The following is a 15,916-nucleotide window of genomic DNA, read 5'->3' as shown; positions in this document are numbered from 1 at the left end:
TTCGTTATAATTGAGGGTTTTTTTTTTTTTTGTTGGGAAACCCTTCCAACGCAGGGCCCTTCAAATCCGTCCTTACAGAATAAACTCTGGTCCCGTGCACCGCACCCACAGATTGGCTACTGTCTGGAATTAATTTGTTGGCACTTACTGATATCCTTGGATGAGCAAGAGCTTCTACACATAACAAAAATTCAGGAAGTCACTTTCGAAAACTAAATATTGCAATTGCCTTTCTTACAGAATCTTGGAGGAACGGTAAAGCTCAGGTACTACTCTTTACTAAATTCATCTGCAGATGAAAAGGAAGAAAAAGTATGTAACGTTAGTACTCTTTAGTAAAAGTCTACACTGTTTGTTGTGAGCAAGCCGATTGGGGTAACACTGCTCTGCAAAAGATACTAAAAAATGTAATGAAAATCATCAAATGAAACTTACACCTTCAGGCCACTATAAACTTAACAGAGTTCCAACTTCCAAACCAGTGGAGGATCTGAATTCCGGCCCTTTAAACAACAAAAGCATAGAGAACTAAGCGATAGCTTTCTGGGTTATAATAAAGCTGCAGGAATAGGTGCTACATTATACGACAAGCAACTAACTGAAGCCGTGCCCTACCTACCAAACAACAAGCCCTTACATTCCAATAGACCAAACCTATTAACCACACTTATTCCAGCTGACAATCTGAGTCTTCAACAAAACTTTCCCGGATTAGACTAAACATATAATGCCATGTAATTAGTACAATTCTGAAGTACTCGTTATTTGCCATGGCTCGAGCATCTAAGGCCCTACGTTGCTCCGCAGAGAAAGAATCCTCCAGAAAGCGATTCAAAATATCTGCCCCCCCCCCAAATGCAAGTTCACCACATCTCATTACAAAAGAAAGCTATAATTAACAAACGAGAAGTGTTATAGACACAAAGAAATTACCCACAAAATGAAACGACTTCATATAATATGTTATATCTACTTTATAATAAAAGTAGTTTTATAATCTAATGTACCACATCAAGCTACGTTAGTTTGTGAGTTTACTTTTGTGAGATTTCTTTGTACCTAAAATGTTTCTTTTAGCAAAAAGGTCATGTTCGAAAAATGGCCAGAGCATAAGCATCAGCGATCGTTGTAAGAGAGGTACATAAGGTCTGCTGTGTAGATAAAAGGTTCGACTCAAGTTTGACTTAGCTTCTATTCCTTGCATGTTGTGCACAATGTAGATTGATTAAACTAAACGCAGCTGCAGCAAAAATCTGGCATTAAATTCTTTCGGTTACATCTCTTAGAAAATGTTACAACTTGAAAACTATATATACTGTCTTTTGGCAACATTCAATAGTTTCTATTCCTATTGGCAACATATGAAGTCAATCTGAACTCATGGTCTTTTGGAAAGGCCCAAAGTATTCAATGATCTCATAAGTAGTCAAAATCTTAAATCAATGGGGAACCCTTGAAATTCTATCTTGCCTTGGTGCGCTCTAATCACATCAGGAACCTCATTCTGATACTTTTCCACTAACTTCTCGACGAATGTTTTCTCAGTCATTTTAAACGTATGAAGTATGCTAGTATCTTCCTCAATCAACCCCTTAGACATCAAAAGTTGCAGAACTGAGCACCTCGGAATTATCCGCTTCTCCAGGCTAAGCAGTAGAAGATTCGGATTCTTGGATATCATCGAAGGCTTCATCTTCAGATTGTTCACAAAGAACCCCATCACTTTCATGATCTTCTTCTCTGAAGTAATCATACACATTGGTTGCTGCTTGAATGCTGAATCAATTTCATCCTTTGACAAACCAAAACTTCTTAAAGCTTCCACCTTTTTCTCCCACAGTGCTTCACTCATCACTGCCATTGAACGGATGGCTAGAACAAATAGTAGATTATTGGGATCAAAACCCAATTTCATAACCTCATTAACAATCTTACTAAATCGATAAGTCCTCACAAGCAGCGATCTTGGTTGAATCAAAAAGATCTTAACAACTAATGAATTGGGAACACCATGGCTTAGCAATATTGATATGTTGGCCTGTAACACCCTTTCCACATTAATTTCAATCAACGAGAAGCATGCCTTTAACGCCTTTAAAACATTCTCGTCAGTGCCAAGAATCCGCCTAAGCTCTTGAACACAAGGAATGAGTTGGTTTTCGAGACTCCTTTCTAAAATATAGGGCTCTGCGGATAAAAGCTTTGCAATTTCGAGGTATGAAAAGCCCAAAGATTTAAAAAACTCAAACTTTGGCTTAAGGATCTTCTGTGTATTGAGTACATACAATGTCGGACGCTTCATGGTCAAAGTCGATATTTGCTCGTCACTGAAACCATGTGCTCTAAAAAACTCAACCACAGTGTATGCATCACTCTGAAGCACACGTGGATCTTTGCTGAGCATTTTGGCGAGGCTAGCGCCAGAAAACCCTAAGGATTTAAACAGCTCGATGTTGGGCCTAAGGGTTTTGCCTAAATCAGCCGAAAGCAACAAGGGACGACTACTAATTAAGTGTCCGATTTGGTTCTGCGTCAAACCGTGAGTTCTCAACAGGTCCAGAACGAAATTGGGATTCTCTATGTTCTCAATGTTGAGCTTCTTGGAAGCTGAAGCAGCTAACTCCAAGGACAGCCCACACGAGTTTCGGAGGAAGGAAACAGTAAGAGATTTTGGGTCTGTGATATTAGGGAGTTCTGAGATGGGTCTGAGAGATGAAGTTGAGAACAAGTAGCCATGACATATTGGTGAAGCTCTGCGCCTTAATTGTTGGGGCAGCTTTATGCAGATTAGACGAAACATTTGATTTGATTGCGGAAAAGGCTGAATCAATGGTTACCTGGATTGATTTTTAAGATGGAATGTGCCGCTATTAAGCTGATTGGAGCTCCGGCCTCTGTCACACGCCCAGAGAGAGAAGCACGAAGGAAGCGGGACTTTCAGAAGAGATTCGAGCGATTGAAGTGCCCTAGGTGGCCAGGGGCTGTGAGTTAAGTGCATCGTTTCAACGGGAGTCATGGACCAGGCCGTGAGCCTTGTTGAGAGGTGTTGGGTTATTTTAAGTAGAAAATAAGGCCCATTTGCAGTAGGGAGTTAAGGCCTTGAGGCCCTTTTATCTTTTATTATCATGTGGTTTCCGATATTGAAACATGTCGTTTTAGCTGTGATCTTCTAGAAGGAATTTAGTTTGTCAGAGCGTTAGTATTGGATTGGCTATCTTATTTTTTAAATTTTAACTAATATGTAACTTTTTCACCTTTAACTAATCATTCAAAACTTGAAGTCTATATTAGATTAGTCATCACACTCTCTATAATAACTTCCGACAAATCATATTCATTTTTATTTTTACAATCTAACAATTTATAATATAATAATCTCATATATATATAGATAGTAAAATCTCATATGAATAAAAATATTATATCTATAATATAATAATTTTAAAAAATACTTTTAGACTTGCTATAGTTCTTTTCATATTTGAAAAGAAGAATGGATTTATTGTAGCTTATAGTTTGGATGAAAACAATTTAGCTAATTCAATGTGGAGTAAATATGGATGATGTTTGTTAAATTTGAAGATGAAAAGGTATTTGGCTAATCCAATGCCAATGTTCTTACGTCTGCTGTGTCGGACCAATTTGATCTTAGAAAAATTATATACATAAGTTTATATTTCTGCACACCACTTAAAAATATATGAATTTATTTTTTTGTCTTCATATTTTATAAAATATGAAATATTAAGATAAAAGAATAAAATCACATATTTTTTAAGTGGTGTATAGAATGTAAAACTTATATATAGCATAACTCTTGATCATACGAGAAGTTAGTTATTCCTTCTCTGCATTCTCTCTCTTTTTTCTTTCTCTATTCTATCAATGGAGATTCTCACCCTCTAAGTGAGCAAAATATCAATTACAGACCACCATTTTACAGATAAAAAGCTACACATTGAGTACTGTAGTGTTACAGCCTCCTCCTCCTCCTCCTCACTTTCTCTCTGTCTGTGGTTTCAGAGCAGGGTGAGTGCAATAACGCACCGTCCGACAGGGTACGAATCTAAAAAATGAATTTGCTAAGCCTGTGTTTTCAGCTGGAGGGCCACCACAGAACACCCCAAACTCCAAAGGCACACCGATCCGTTGCGCTGTTCTGTCCGGACAAATGATTTTATAAAATCTCTGTATATATCTATGATTTTTCTTCGATTATTTTCATGAGTCATGCCTAAATCCAGCAAGCGAAAAATTATATTTTCAATCCTACTTTTAACGCTCATTGCATTGTTAATGTGAATATTTTTTTTATTTTTTAAAATTATAATAAATCCCGTAATAAGTTGGAATGCGAAGATTATCGTTTAGTTACGCAATTTAAATGAAATGAGATGAAATATTTTGTTAAAAGTTAAATAAAATATTGTTATAATATAATTTTTTAATATAATTTTTATTTTAGAATTTGAAAAGTTAAATTATTTATTATATTTTGTATGAGAGTTTAAAAAATTTGTAATGATTAGATTAAATAAGATGAAATAATTTAATTTTGTGTAACCAAATCAACTATTAATTTTCTCATAATGTATTTGTAGGAAACAAATTAATTTCTATTGAATTTTTGCCTAAGCTCAATTTACATATAATCGTAAAGTACGTAAATATTATGCAATCACTTTAAAAAATAGTAAAATCTATTATTAAAAAATTAATTTTTTTCATATAAATCTTATTTATTTACTTTTTTTTTAAATAATTACACGATAATTATGTAACTCACAGTTATAAATATATTTTCTCCTATCAATATTATGTAACTCACAGTTATAAATATATTTTCTCCTATCAATATTATGTTTTATTCCTGTGAATTTGATCGTTGCATCAAACCTAACAGGTTTTGAAATGACTCTCGTTAGTAGCAACTAGCAAGGCCTATGCCCCCTCCCCCCAAAAAAGTAAATAAAAATACCAAAATAAAATGATTAGGAATACTGCTGGTGGTGATCGCACACAAGGATGCGACGGATTTGTAGTAAAGGAGAGATCAATGAGAGACCAGTTTTAAGCTAAAATAAACAAATGCACTTCTTAGCTTTGTAGAATTTTGTAGAATAGAAATGATAATTACAATTATAAATGCGTAAACGTCGTGCAATCATTTTGAAAAAAATAAATAAATATAAAACTCAATTAAAAATAAACTAATTTTTTAATAGTAAATTCTATTTTTTTTCAAAACAACTGCACAACGCTTGGATACTTCATGACTGTACGTAACATTACTCTTTGTGAAATTTAGAGCCTAAGCTTTACACATTAAAAAATGTAACAATTATAAACTCTATATTTTCTATGAGCAAAAGCAGGGCAAGATTTGTGTTTGATGTAACACCATTCAAATCTGGCAGAATGGTGTACATTTTTGTTTGATGTATTATTGTTAAATTTTCACGGAAGAATGGTACAATAGATCACAGAAAGATTAGTGAAGAAAGTTGGAAAAGGAATGTACGGCGTATATCAGCTTGAAAAAAGACAGCTTTGATGTACTGGAGAAGAGTTAGGAGGAGCTGGAGCAAGGAACTTGGACATCTTCATCAATCAACCTAATCTATATCACTGATTGCCAGATGTTGAACTCGGAGTGGTTGGAACCTGACCATCTTTCTTATCCTTCTCGGGAGTAGGAGACCCGTTGCCATTCCGGCTTGCAGCCATTTCCTTTCCTTCTGCCTGACTTGAAGGGGAAACCATTCCCTCATCTATAGGAAGGGTTCTTTTTGAGCCCTCCAAAGCAACACCAAGTACTATGTTATCTTCCAATCTAGGCCTTGGCATCGTTGGCATTCTCTCACTTTCCTGTCTAGACTGAGTGGCTGTAAATCCGCCTGCTTTCTCAACGCTGCTTTCTGGTGAGGAAACTGATGGATTGTTGAACTTCTGCGTGATATTCCCAAAACTGTCACTCTTAGGTTGTTTTCCATTGGATACCTTTTGAGTTGAATTATCAGCTACTGAAGCTACCCCTTTGGGGTCGGAGAAGGGCATTTCTGCTACCTTAGAATCTGTCTTGGAGATGGATTTTGATGTCGGCTTCACTATTGTGTGCTCACCCCCTTTTGGATCCGACACAGATGCTGCTGCAGCCTTGGGGTCCTCCTTTGTATCAGGGTTTGGCGTCTCTCCAATCTTGGCATCTGCCTTAGCATTTGAAGGCGGGGTTTCCCTGGCCTTGTAGTCAGAAACTGATGTTGCTCCAACCTTAGCGTCACCCTTGTCAGGTACAGGTCGTCCACTGGACTTACCATCTTGTTCTCCAGATGCACGAGCCGAACGATTTTGAGTTCTCGTCTTCTCTTCTCCATTAATTCTATAAGACGGTTCAATCATTAGCAATGGACGGTTGGATGCCACCCCATCACGGCTATATATTGTCTCTGCAAATGGTATATTTTCCAAATCTGTGTCACTATATACTTTCTGCACTGTACGGATTGGTGTGGCAAGGCGAGCCCGGTGATGGCTGATGACTCTAAGAAGATCCAATAGTATAGCTTCCTGTTTTGCCAAAGTCAAACTTAAAATGACTACAATGCTCTAAAAATAATTTTCCATCAGTTGCATTCTCTCAAAAGCTATTTTGCTGGAAAAAAGAGAGTAAAGCTTGGAATCTAACAAACATAGGCAGAAACGGTGAAGTAATATCTACCAAAACAAGACCTAAACAATTCCTTCCAAATAGAGACCTCATGAAGCATTCTTATGACTCACAAACATTAACGGGAACTGACTGTAGAATGAAATGCCAAGAAAAATAAAAGACAGTAGAATGAACTGACCAATGGACATGATGGGTGCACGGTATTGGATATAGCAACTAACAAGATCACAATAACCAAATGACAAACCATGAAAGATCACAGGGTGTGGATATGTATGCATGTTAATCTGGCTTCTCATTCCATGAGTACTAAGAGTTTGTAGGCGTCACAGACCACAGTAAAAATATTGAGTGAAGTCAATAAATTGATTGATTTGGAAGAATATTGATTTTTTTTTAAAAAGAAAACAAGGTGGACACGTGGCAATTTGTGATTGGGCCACATGCTTTCCATTAATGTTGATGGATGGAAAAATTGATGGAGGGACCTATTTCTAAATAATTGAAACCACATGGTGTTATTCCTGAAAAAAGAGTATAGGGAGCCAATCCTAAGTCAGGTATGGCAAAAGAGTTGACGGTGTTATTCTGAAGTTCAATCAGATGAATGAACCCTCCTAGTTTATTTAATCATCAAAGAGGTGTTTCTTTATTTCTAAGCACCATAGCTTTTGTCTTTTAAAAGAATAAAAAAAAAAGAATTTATAATAAAAAACAGTTTTATTGTTAAAAAATAAGAAATTAAAAGTTAAAAAAAAAACTAAGGACAGCCGCCAGTGGTGGCTACCACTCCAGCCACCACCAGTGGCCAGAAACAGCCACTATGGGAGCCACCCGGGGGCGGTGCCCTGGCCTGTGGCAGTTTTTAATTCTTTTAAACATGTCTTTCCTGTTAATGTTGATGGACGGCAAAACTGATGGAGGGACCTATATCTAAATAGCTGAAACAACGAGGTGTTATTCCTAAATAAAAATAGCACAAGGAGCTAATCCTAAGTTGGGTATATAGTACAAGGGGCGTATAACCAAATTTACCAAAAAAAAAAAAAAAAAGTGAAAATTCTTAACCATCACACCCTGGTTTCCATGGTGTGCAGTAACCATAAAAGTGTAATTACGCAAATTTTTAAAAGCTACATCTCCCTCCATCGGTGTGTTCAGCTTTGGATGGATTTGTGGCTTAAAGAATTACTCATCCGTCCTCGTTTCATTTTATCCCTACTCCTTTTATCCTCCCACCAAACCACGGAACAGCTCTCCAGCACCCCTTGCTTTTTTTCTATTTAACAAACATTATGATTGGATATTCACTGATACCAAAGAAGACACCCTTAAGTTTATTTAATAATTCTTATCCAAAAGTTACGCTTCATTTACAATTCTTCAATTTTCTCTTGACCCACAAGTATGATATATTATGTGAAGATGCCCCAAGCCACTCTTAATAGGCAACATTAAATATTGAACCATGCCACATAAGAATAAAAAATAAACTCATACACCTGGCAAAGCTTTTTGAACTCTAATGTGAGGACATCTTGTGACGCCCACCAAATACCACTATGCACTAAAGTCAAAATGAAATCCTACAAAGCAGACCAAATGCACTATAGGTTAAAAAGTACTGGTGAAAAGTCTCTTACCTTAACACACAGATACTCTTCATAATGTGAAGTCTTCACAAAACAGGAAATCAAGATCTGTAAATATGCAAACAAAAATCAAGTGTCAAATTGAGAAATATATGTGCATAAAGCTGATACAAGAGCATTGTGCACTAGAGCATTTTAATAGTAAAAAAAATTACTGGCATATCTTTTTACTAATAAATCTTAATTGGTCGATCTTATAATACAGCTTGTTCACCATTAAGTGTAATATACAGTTGTAATACTAAACATGGAAGCAGCATGAGAAATGAGAATATACCAATATCATAAATTTGGAAAGGGAATCACATGGAAAAACCTTAGGCTCCATTTATTTCAGAGCAAAATATTTTCCAGCAAGTGTTTTTTGTGTTTTCCTGTGTTTGGTTCAACTCCCACACACTGTCAGTACAACCTCCTTCTCAAACCAGCACCCCACGATGCCACCATCACCCCCTCCCACACTCCTCCGTAGTGTCGCTAGTCACTTCAGGGCTCTCCTTGTCAATCCCACCACCGCTACTACCACCACTGTCTTTCAACTTTGTGTGGGTTTTAATTATTTTAATGAAGATTTTAATTTTATGATAAGTAACTTTTCCTGAAAGTATACTTGACTAAAAACAGTTTTTCCAAGAACAATGACAACATTCTTTTGTCAAAACAAGTGGAATATTAATAAACAAAAATGAAAAAAAAAATCACAACTATCTAAATATTAAAAAGTATAATATGTAAAACTAGGATTATAATCTGAAAAAAATATATAATTATAATCTATTGATAAATATTTTCATTCATTCAAGAAAGTCTTGAGGTTTCTCTCAGATTTTTGTTTTCCTGCCCTCGATTCACATCACAATCTAATGGTTACAGCATGACTTCAAAATTCACTAATAACAACAAAGAAAGAAAAAGAGGAAAGGGGGGTGTAGATAGAATATGGATACTAATTAAAAAAAAACGGAAGAAGATAGAATATGGATGCCCTCCGCTTATTTTTAATCGACTTAAAAAATCATTTTAAATCTATCCAAAGAATTCAATTATTGTGTTAGTATTATAGAAATGATGACTCAGATGACAATAGAGAGTTAAAAAAAAAAAAAGAGACATAAAACTGTAAGATAATTTAGCTGTTCAGCACTTACCAAAAGAGCCTGGCTTTCATGATTAACATTGTCCAGAAACACTCTTCTGTGCAACCTCTGCTGCTCGACTTGAGGATTCTTGGCCAATACTTTGCGCATGTCGGCGACAATATTCTGCACAGAGGTCGACAAACTGACTAATAAGAGAGACAATCAAATAAATATTTAATGGTGGAAAATGAGCAGCTATCACATATGAAAGGATGGATAATCTGGATTACTCCTCACGTTGATCTTATTGACATCTAAGTGACTAATGGCTAGGTGTGTTTTGATACGCCAATGAGTTTTTTGACTGAGATTCCTCACAACATTCACTGTGAACTTATGGTTCGGAATGTGAACTGCTTCACGATCTTCGCCTCTCACAATTGTTGGTGACCACCAACCCACGTGCTGTAGGAAAAAAAAAAAATCAAACTTGAGAAACCCTCTGAATAAAATATGCTGTTTCAATTCACAGAAGTAACCCATGTTAATGCACTTAATTATGTGTAGTCATTACTAATGGGGAAAACATCAAAATCTGTACATAGATATGATATTTTATCATTTGTCCTTTTCTTGTAGCCATTTGTTCTTTTGAGTACACGTTTGGTGTTCAGATACAAACCTCAACAGTACCAGAAACTTCATAGCCTTCAATCTTTGTTTGAATCCATTCGTTCACGACAAAAGGCCGAGTTGCATGTATCATAGCACTTGAAAGGAAATTTGTGAATATCTAGATAAAGTATAAAAAAAAAAAAACAAATCATAATTTGCAAGTAGGTTATTACAGATTACTAATGATAATACTTGTAAAAAAAAAAGATTACTAATGATAATAAATATTATAAAGCAAAAAGTCAGTGATTAGAGTTGCACCTCACGACCGGCAAGAGTCAACAAGACGGTCCCGAGGCCTCCAGCAGTCAACCATTTCTGTGTAGAAAAACCCAGCAACTCCATGAACAAGGAAACAGCTGCAACCCATACTGCAGAGTATACAGCTTTTCCTGCAAATTGGAATCCCATCTGCCCAAAGAGAAGGTAATTTTAATTCTAGAATACTTTCCTGTGTACTTGGGCTATGCTTAATTACGTGGTTTTAATAAATTTCTTACTCATAAAAAAAATATTTAATTCTAGAATATGCATTTCCATTAGTAAGTCTAAACAAATAATTATAATATAGAAAACAATTATATTTATTATAAAGATACTAACAATATAGACATCAATTATATTTATTATATTTTGTATGGAATGCCGCTCTTGGGAAGATCTTGACCACATACACTATGAGGAAGAGGGGATGTATAGTGATGGATTGGTGTTATATGTGTAAAAAAAATGGAGAATCTGTGGATCATCTCTTACTGTATTGTGAGGTAACAAGGGTGTTGTGGGATGAGATCTTTCAAAGGTTGATGTTGCTTGGGTTATGCCTTTGAGGGTGGTGGATTTGTTGGGTTGTTGGAGGAAGATGCAAGGTTTTCATCAAGTGGCAGCAGTGTGGAAGATGATCCCGTTGTGTATCATGTGGTTTATTTGGTTGGAAAGGAATGCGCGTTGCTTTGAAGACAAGGAACACACAATGGCGGAGCTGAAATTTTTTTTTCTCCACACTTCACTGCTTTGGTTTTCCGCTATTGTACTAAATGGGGACAGTGTTCATTATTTCTTGTCTTTAATTTATCACTCTTAAAATGTATTTTAAGTGTTCTTCTGTATACTTCTTGTGTACATGGGATATACCTATTTCATTCATATCAATAATATTTATCTCTTACTTATAAAAAAAAAATAGACATCAATTACAAATTGATAATCAATTATCTTATGGCCTTGAAGATCTGAAATTAAAATATTTCAGACTTGATTATGGTCTGTGTGATGAACAGTGCTAACAGAGTCAAACAATTTTAAGCATAGATTAATTGATCACATAGCACCTAAGGTGCAGTTAAGTGAATGCACTGCACATATGTCATTACCATTTCTACAGAAAATTGCTAAAAATTTGTGTCTCATCCATATATCATAGGAAAATAATTAAAAAAACATTTCCATAATACTCTCATATGACACCAACTAGAAGTAGAACTTTAAAAACATAAAGGTCAACTCAAATAGCCACAAAAAACAGAGAAACAATACAGGAAATGGTAGCATAGAGTTTGGATGCATAATCAAATTTTATTGGTTGATTCTTGAAGTTCTTACAGTATAACACTGCATCATTACCCCATCTAATTACATGATCTGAGCAAGATGTGTTTACAATGAAGCCTTGACACTTACATTTCTTGTGTCACTAGAGTCATTAGTCTCAATGAAGAATTTCTGTGCTTGCTGAATCACGCTGCACAAAAAGCAACATAAAATTGCATTTAATTATGATAAAAACTGTTTAAACACCCTAACTGGGAAAACATAATCCATATTACCTGAAGCATTAATGATTGGTGGCTCCAATTAAGCAGCAACGACAAACAAATAAAAAACTAGTAGCAGAATTTGATGTTACTTAAAATAAGTAGAAAGATTTCAACCAAACAGAAAGAGATGATATGCAAACTGGTTCAACATAATATATATAGCTCCAGTGAAGCAGCAATGACAAACAAATAGTGGTTGAGATTGATGCAACTTAAAAATAAGAAGAAAGACCTCTACTAGAAGGAAGGCGAGATATGAAATCTGCATCGCCAATTATATATTTGGCTTCAATGAAGCAACAATGACAAATAATTATTTTGATAAAAGAACAATGACAAACAAATGGTGGCAGCATCCTTTTAGAAATAAGTGGAAAGATCTCTACTAAAAAGAAAGTAAGGATATGCGAAATGCTTCCCCATTACATATTTCAAGTAATGGTAATTTCAAGTCACCGCTCAACCATGTAAATCCCAAAACCCCTCCTACAGCTCTGTGTTTTTAGTGTGTTGTTGAGTGGCAACTCATCAAGGTTTTCAAATACTATACATATACACATATACTGCATATAGGGGTGTGTGTGTGTGTGTATAGATAGATAGATAGATAGATAGATAGAAAATGGATGTATGTATGCATGCAGATAGAAAACAGACTCACCTTGACAAACAAAAGGCAAAGGCCAGCACAGTCGACAACGATCTTACAAAATTCAAAAGGCGTTGCTTAACAATCTGGCTAGCTTCAGTAGATAGAACTACTGGATCCATTGCTCTGAAAGAAACAGAACTGTTATCAGTGAATTTAGAAAATATATTTAACAGTAAAGGATAAGAATCTAAAACTATTCTAGTTCAACAACGAAATGACTAGTGCTCTGATAGATTTACCTGCAAATTAATGTTGCTCCAGTCCATAGCAGCAAAGGTTGAAGATATGAGGTCATGATATTATACGTTCTACTCTTTTTCCAACTACTATCATTTTTCTGCAGCATAGATTAAAAAGTTTACTTACATAAACAGTGCATCATCTCAATTTGGAAACAGAAAACAAACATAAATTGTTCCATGATAAATGACATGAAAATGAAAACCTAAATTTAGAGCACATACATGAAGAAGAATGTTCCTGCTCTGACACAAAAGTGGCCCAATACCCCATACAGCAAAAATAATAATACCAACTGCTGGAACCAACTTAATTACAAGAGGACTCCCTTCTAGAACATTATACGACCTGCATAATGCAAAAAAATAAATGGTTACTAGATTTCTTCATATTATAGCAGATGATATTATCTTTTAAAATGCATTCGACACTTAAAAATAAGATCACAGTCAAACTCAATATCCATCTAGTTGTTCATACTTTCACTCATATTTTTGAATAGTTTCTTTTATGTCCACATAATCGCAAGAAGTCCAAATATCTTTTTATACTTGATGGAAATCTAAAGATAAAAGACATCAAATAATGAAATCAACAGGTCCTCATATATAAATAATTATATGAGGAACTGTTGATTTCATTATTCATATATAATTATTATTTAAAGGTAATCGATTGTACAAAATTACCTAGTCAATGCCATGGCAGCTGTTTTAATATTAGGGAGCTGAAATGGTAGGCCTGGCCTTAGAAAAGAATGGCACTTAAAAGCCTTGCATCTTTTAGGTAAAGAATGCATTGGCCTGTATGCAGTGTTCGAAGGGCAAAAGCTCCAACATAGCTGTTGCTGAAACTGTAATAGAAAAGAAATACTCAAAGTCACACTACATACAGTTTCATCGATGCCAATAGCATCACTTAGAAGTATATATCTAGGAAACGCTTTAAGGGTGGAAACCCAACAACTAGCACAGAACAGAATCAGAATTTCAAATTTAGTATGACAAAATCTACTTAATTTCATCCTTTGAAATAAGAATTTGGGTTTCCTTGAAGATAACATATATCAAGCCAGACAGAATAGCAGTGATGTAACAAAGTAACAGAGTACAATCCAAACTAATTAATTCATCATCTAGGTGCTAAAACACACATTATTGGTCATTAACCCTTAAAAGAAAATAAATCCAGGTGCCATGAATAAATCAGATATTATAAGAACAGCAAGAGCACTGTTAACAATTGAAATGATGAAATGGAAAAAGCAATTTGAGTGGGAATACGGTAAAAAAAGTTTTAATATTTAGAAAAGAATAGCATATAATGTTAGCATATGATCACAATGGCAGTAAGCAATTAGTCTCAAACATTTCCAGAATAAGCACGAATAAAATCAAGCGCCTAACAACTTAACATGTAGTAGATGCATAACAGATGTCGAATGCCTATCGTTTGTTCATATTTTAGATGAACACTTCAAAATGAGCATCTACATGCTTCAACATTCTTCATGTTTCATTTAGGGGAAAACAATCTTGGAAGGAGAAAAAAGAGTGGATCCAAAGTTCTAAACCAGAAAAACATACCGACACACGCGATGAAAGAGTAGCACTCAACAAATGCAACTTGCCTCTCCCGGTTACACTCTGTAAAGTTTAAACAAACAATAAAACATAAGAATTTTAAAAAATGCTGAACACAAAAGGGAAAAAATGAAAAAAAAAAAGTACCCTGTATTGTTTACTGCACCCCCGGTTCCTGCAGAGTCCCCATTCATGGGACAAGTGCAAAGAACCAGCAAGAGCCATTATTGGATTGGAAATTATAGGTCAAGGCACGGGCTAGTAGCCTAGATCATAAGCTACTTGGTTCCTGCTAGACTCTAGACCACAAATTGATACTGATCAAGGCTCTGTAATCCAGATAGACTTCGAGGACTTCACAACCCAAGAACCCGATATAGCAAATCCACGCTTTCAGTCAGCATCAAAAGGTCAAAGACTATGAGCCCATCTGCACACCAAACAATGCCAACTAAATTTACGTTCATCAACCCATTAACGGAAATAGTCAAAGAATCAGGGTAGCATAAATTGTCCTAAAAAATAAGGAAACAACACATTTATTGCATCAATCAGGAATTAAGACACTACATCTTTTTAGGAAAAAAGATGAACAACAACAATAAGAAAATGTGATCTGCCCATATAAAATGAGTGAGCTATGGTGAAAAGCAAATTAAAAAACAAAGTATAGATAGTTTCCATAACTCGCTGATATATATATACCACCGCCAAGCCTAACATGCACTTTTAAAACCCTAAAAAATATAAATTCCTGAGAGCTCACCTTTCAAGCATACCAACATAGAAGACATTAAAACTCCACAATTTGATAAAAAAAAAAAAAGTCCCCATATTGCACGAATCTTAATCCTCAAAAATTAAAAAAAAAAAACACAATTTCAAATCAAAATTCCGAAGGAAAAGCATAAATAGCATGAAATGGGAGCCAAAAATATCGGCTTCATGCTCATAAAACGTAGAGGTCAGAAAATCCCTGGGTTTAAAGTTGGCACAATTTGAAAAAAAAAAAAAATGAAAGCTGTTAACAGTTTCCCTATTCTATGAACAGTACAAAATTTATAAAATTCCGGAGAATTACCTCGCGACGAGGAAAAATCAGAAAAATTACAGGCTTCCTGTGGCGGCCCCTCCCTCAATTTCGAGACCGATTCTTTGAGAAATTATTGTAGAAAACGAAATGGAAAAATGGTTTTGTGGTGGATATAGAGGCGCAAGGAAAGGGTGCTCCCCGAATCATATGTTGTTTAAGCCCCACGTGGCGCTCTTGATGGGCCCATTATTGATTGGGAATATATATGTTGCTTCCGCGCTGTAGCTGACAATGAATTTGGACCGCTGTTTATTTTGGACCACATTCTTTTTTCGTCACGTTATATCTTTTGTATTATATTCTATTCGCATAAATTTTTTATTTTATTTGACTTTGAGTTTTGCAGTCATATTCTATTTTATTATCCGAAAAGATTATTCTTATCTTATTTATTATTCTAAATTTTATAACTTGTAAAAAAAAATCATCATACTTTATAAAAAAACTCTTACACC

General features: G+C 35.2%; 2 protein-coding genes across 5 annotated transcripts; both read right to left on the bottom strand.

The window, feature by feature from the left end:
- Positions 1–1,254: 1,254 nt before the first annotated feature.
- LOC108980329 lies at positions 1,255–2,966 on the bottom strand. Its single transcript, XM_035695358.1, has one exon. It carries the CDS (start codon positions 2,798–2,800, stop codon positions 1,427–1,429), a length of 1,374 nt encoding a protein of 457 aa, XP_035551251.1. The 5' UTR covers positions 2,801–2,966; the 3' UTR covers positions 1,255–1,426.
- A 2,311-nt stretch (positions 2,967–5,277) lies between these two features.
- Positions 5,278–15,576, bottom strand: LOC108980322 (mechanosensitive ion channel protein 2, chloroplastic). 4 transcript variants are annotated; one of them, XM_018951190.2, is made up of 14 exons: positions 15,450–15,576; positions 14,516–14,798; positions 14,372–14,431; positions 13,475–13,638; positions 13,010–13,133; positions 12,785–12,882; positions 12,555–12,668; positions 11,757–11,817; positions 10,338–10,487; positions 10,084–10,194; positions 9,699–9,866; positions 9,471–9,584; positions 8,314–8,370; positions 5,278–6,567 (listed from the first exon to the last, which is right to left on the bottom strand). In XM_018951190.2, the coding sequence occupies exons 2-14, from the start codon at positions 14,591–14,593 to the stop codon at positions 5,626–5,628; spliced, it is 2,241 nt and encodes a 746-aa protein (XP_018806735.1). In that variant the 5' UTR covers positions 14,594–14,798; positions 15,450–15,576; the 3' UTR covers positions 5,278–5,625. The 4 variants fall into 4 exon arrangements, with proteins under 4 accessions (XP_018806735.1, XP_018806736.1, XP_018806737.1 ...); XM_018951191.2 differs by having other exon boundaries at positions 14,516–14,819; positions 15,450–15,552; XM_018951192.2 differs by lacking the exon at positions 15,450–15,576 and adding an exon at positions 15,135–15,386.
- Between the last annotated feature and the right edge of the window lie 340 nt (positions 15,577–15,916).

The sequence above is a fragment of the Juglans regia genome, chromosome 11, assembly GCF_001411555.2.
Source record: "Juglans regia cultivar Chandler chromosome 11, Walnut 2.0, whole genome shotgun sequence".
Taxonomy (NCBI): Eukaryota; Viridiplantae; Streptophyta; class Magnoliopsida; order Fagales; family Juglandaceae; genus Juglans; species Juglans regia.
Note: the sequence above shows the minus strand (reverse complement) of the source record. Positions and strands in the feature narration are given on the sequence as shown.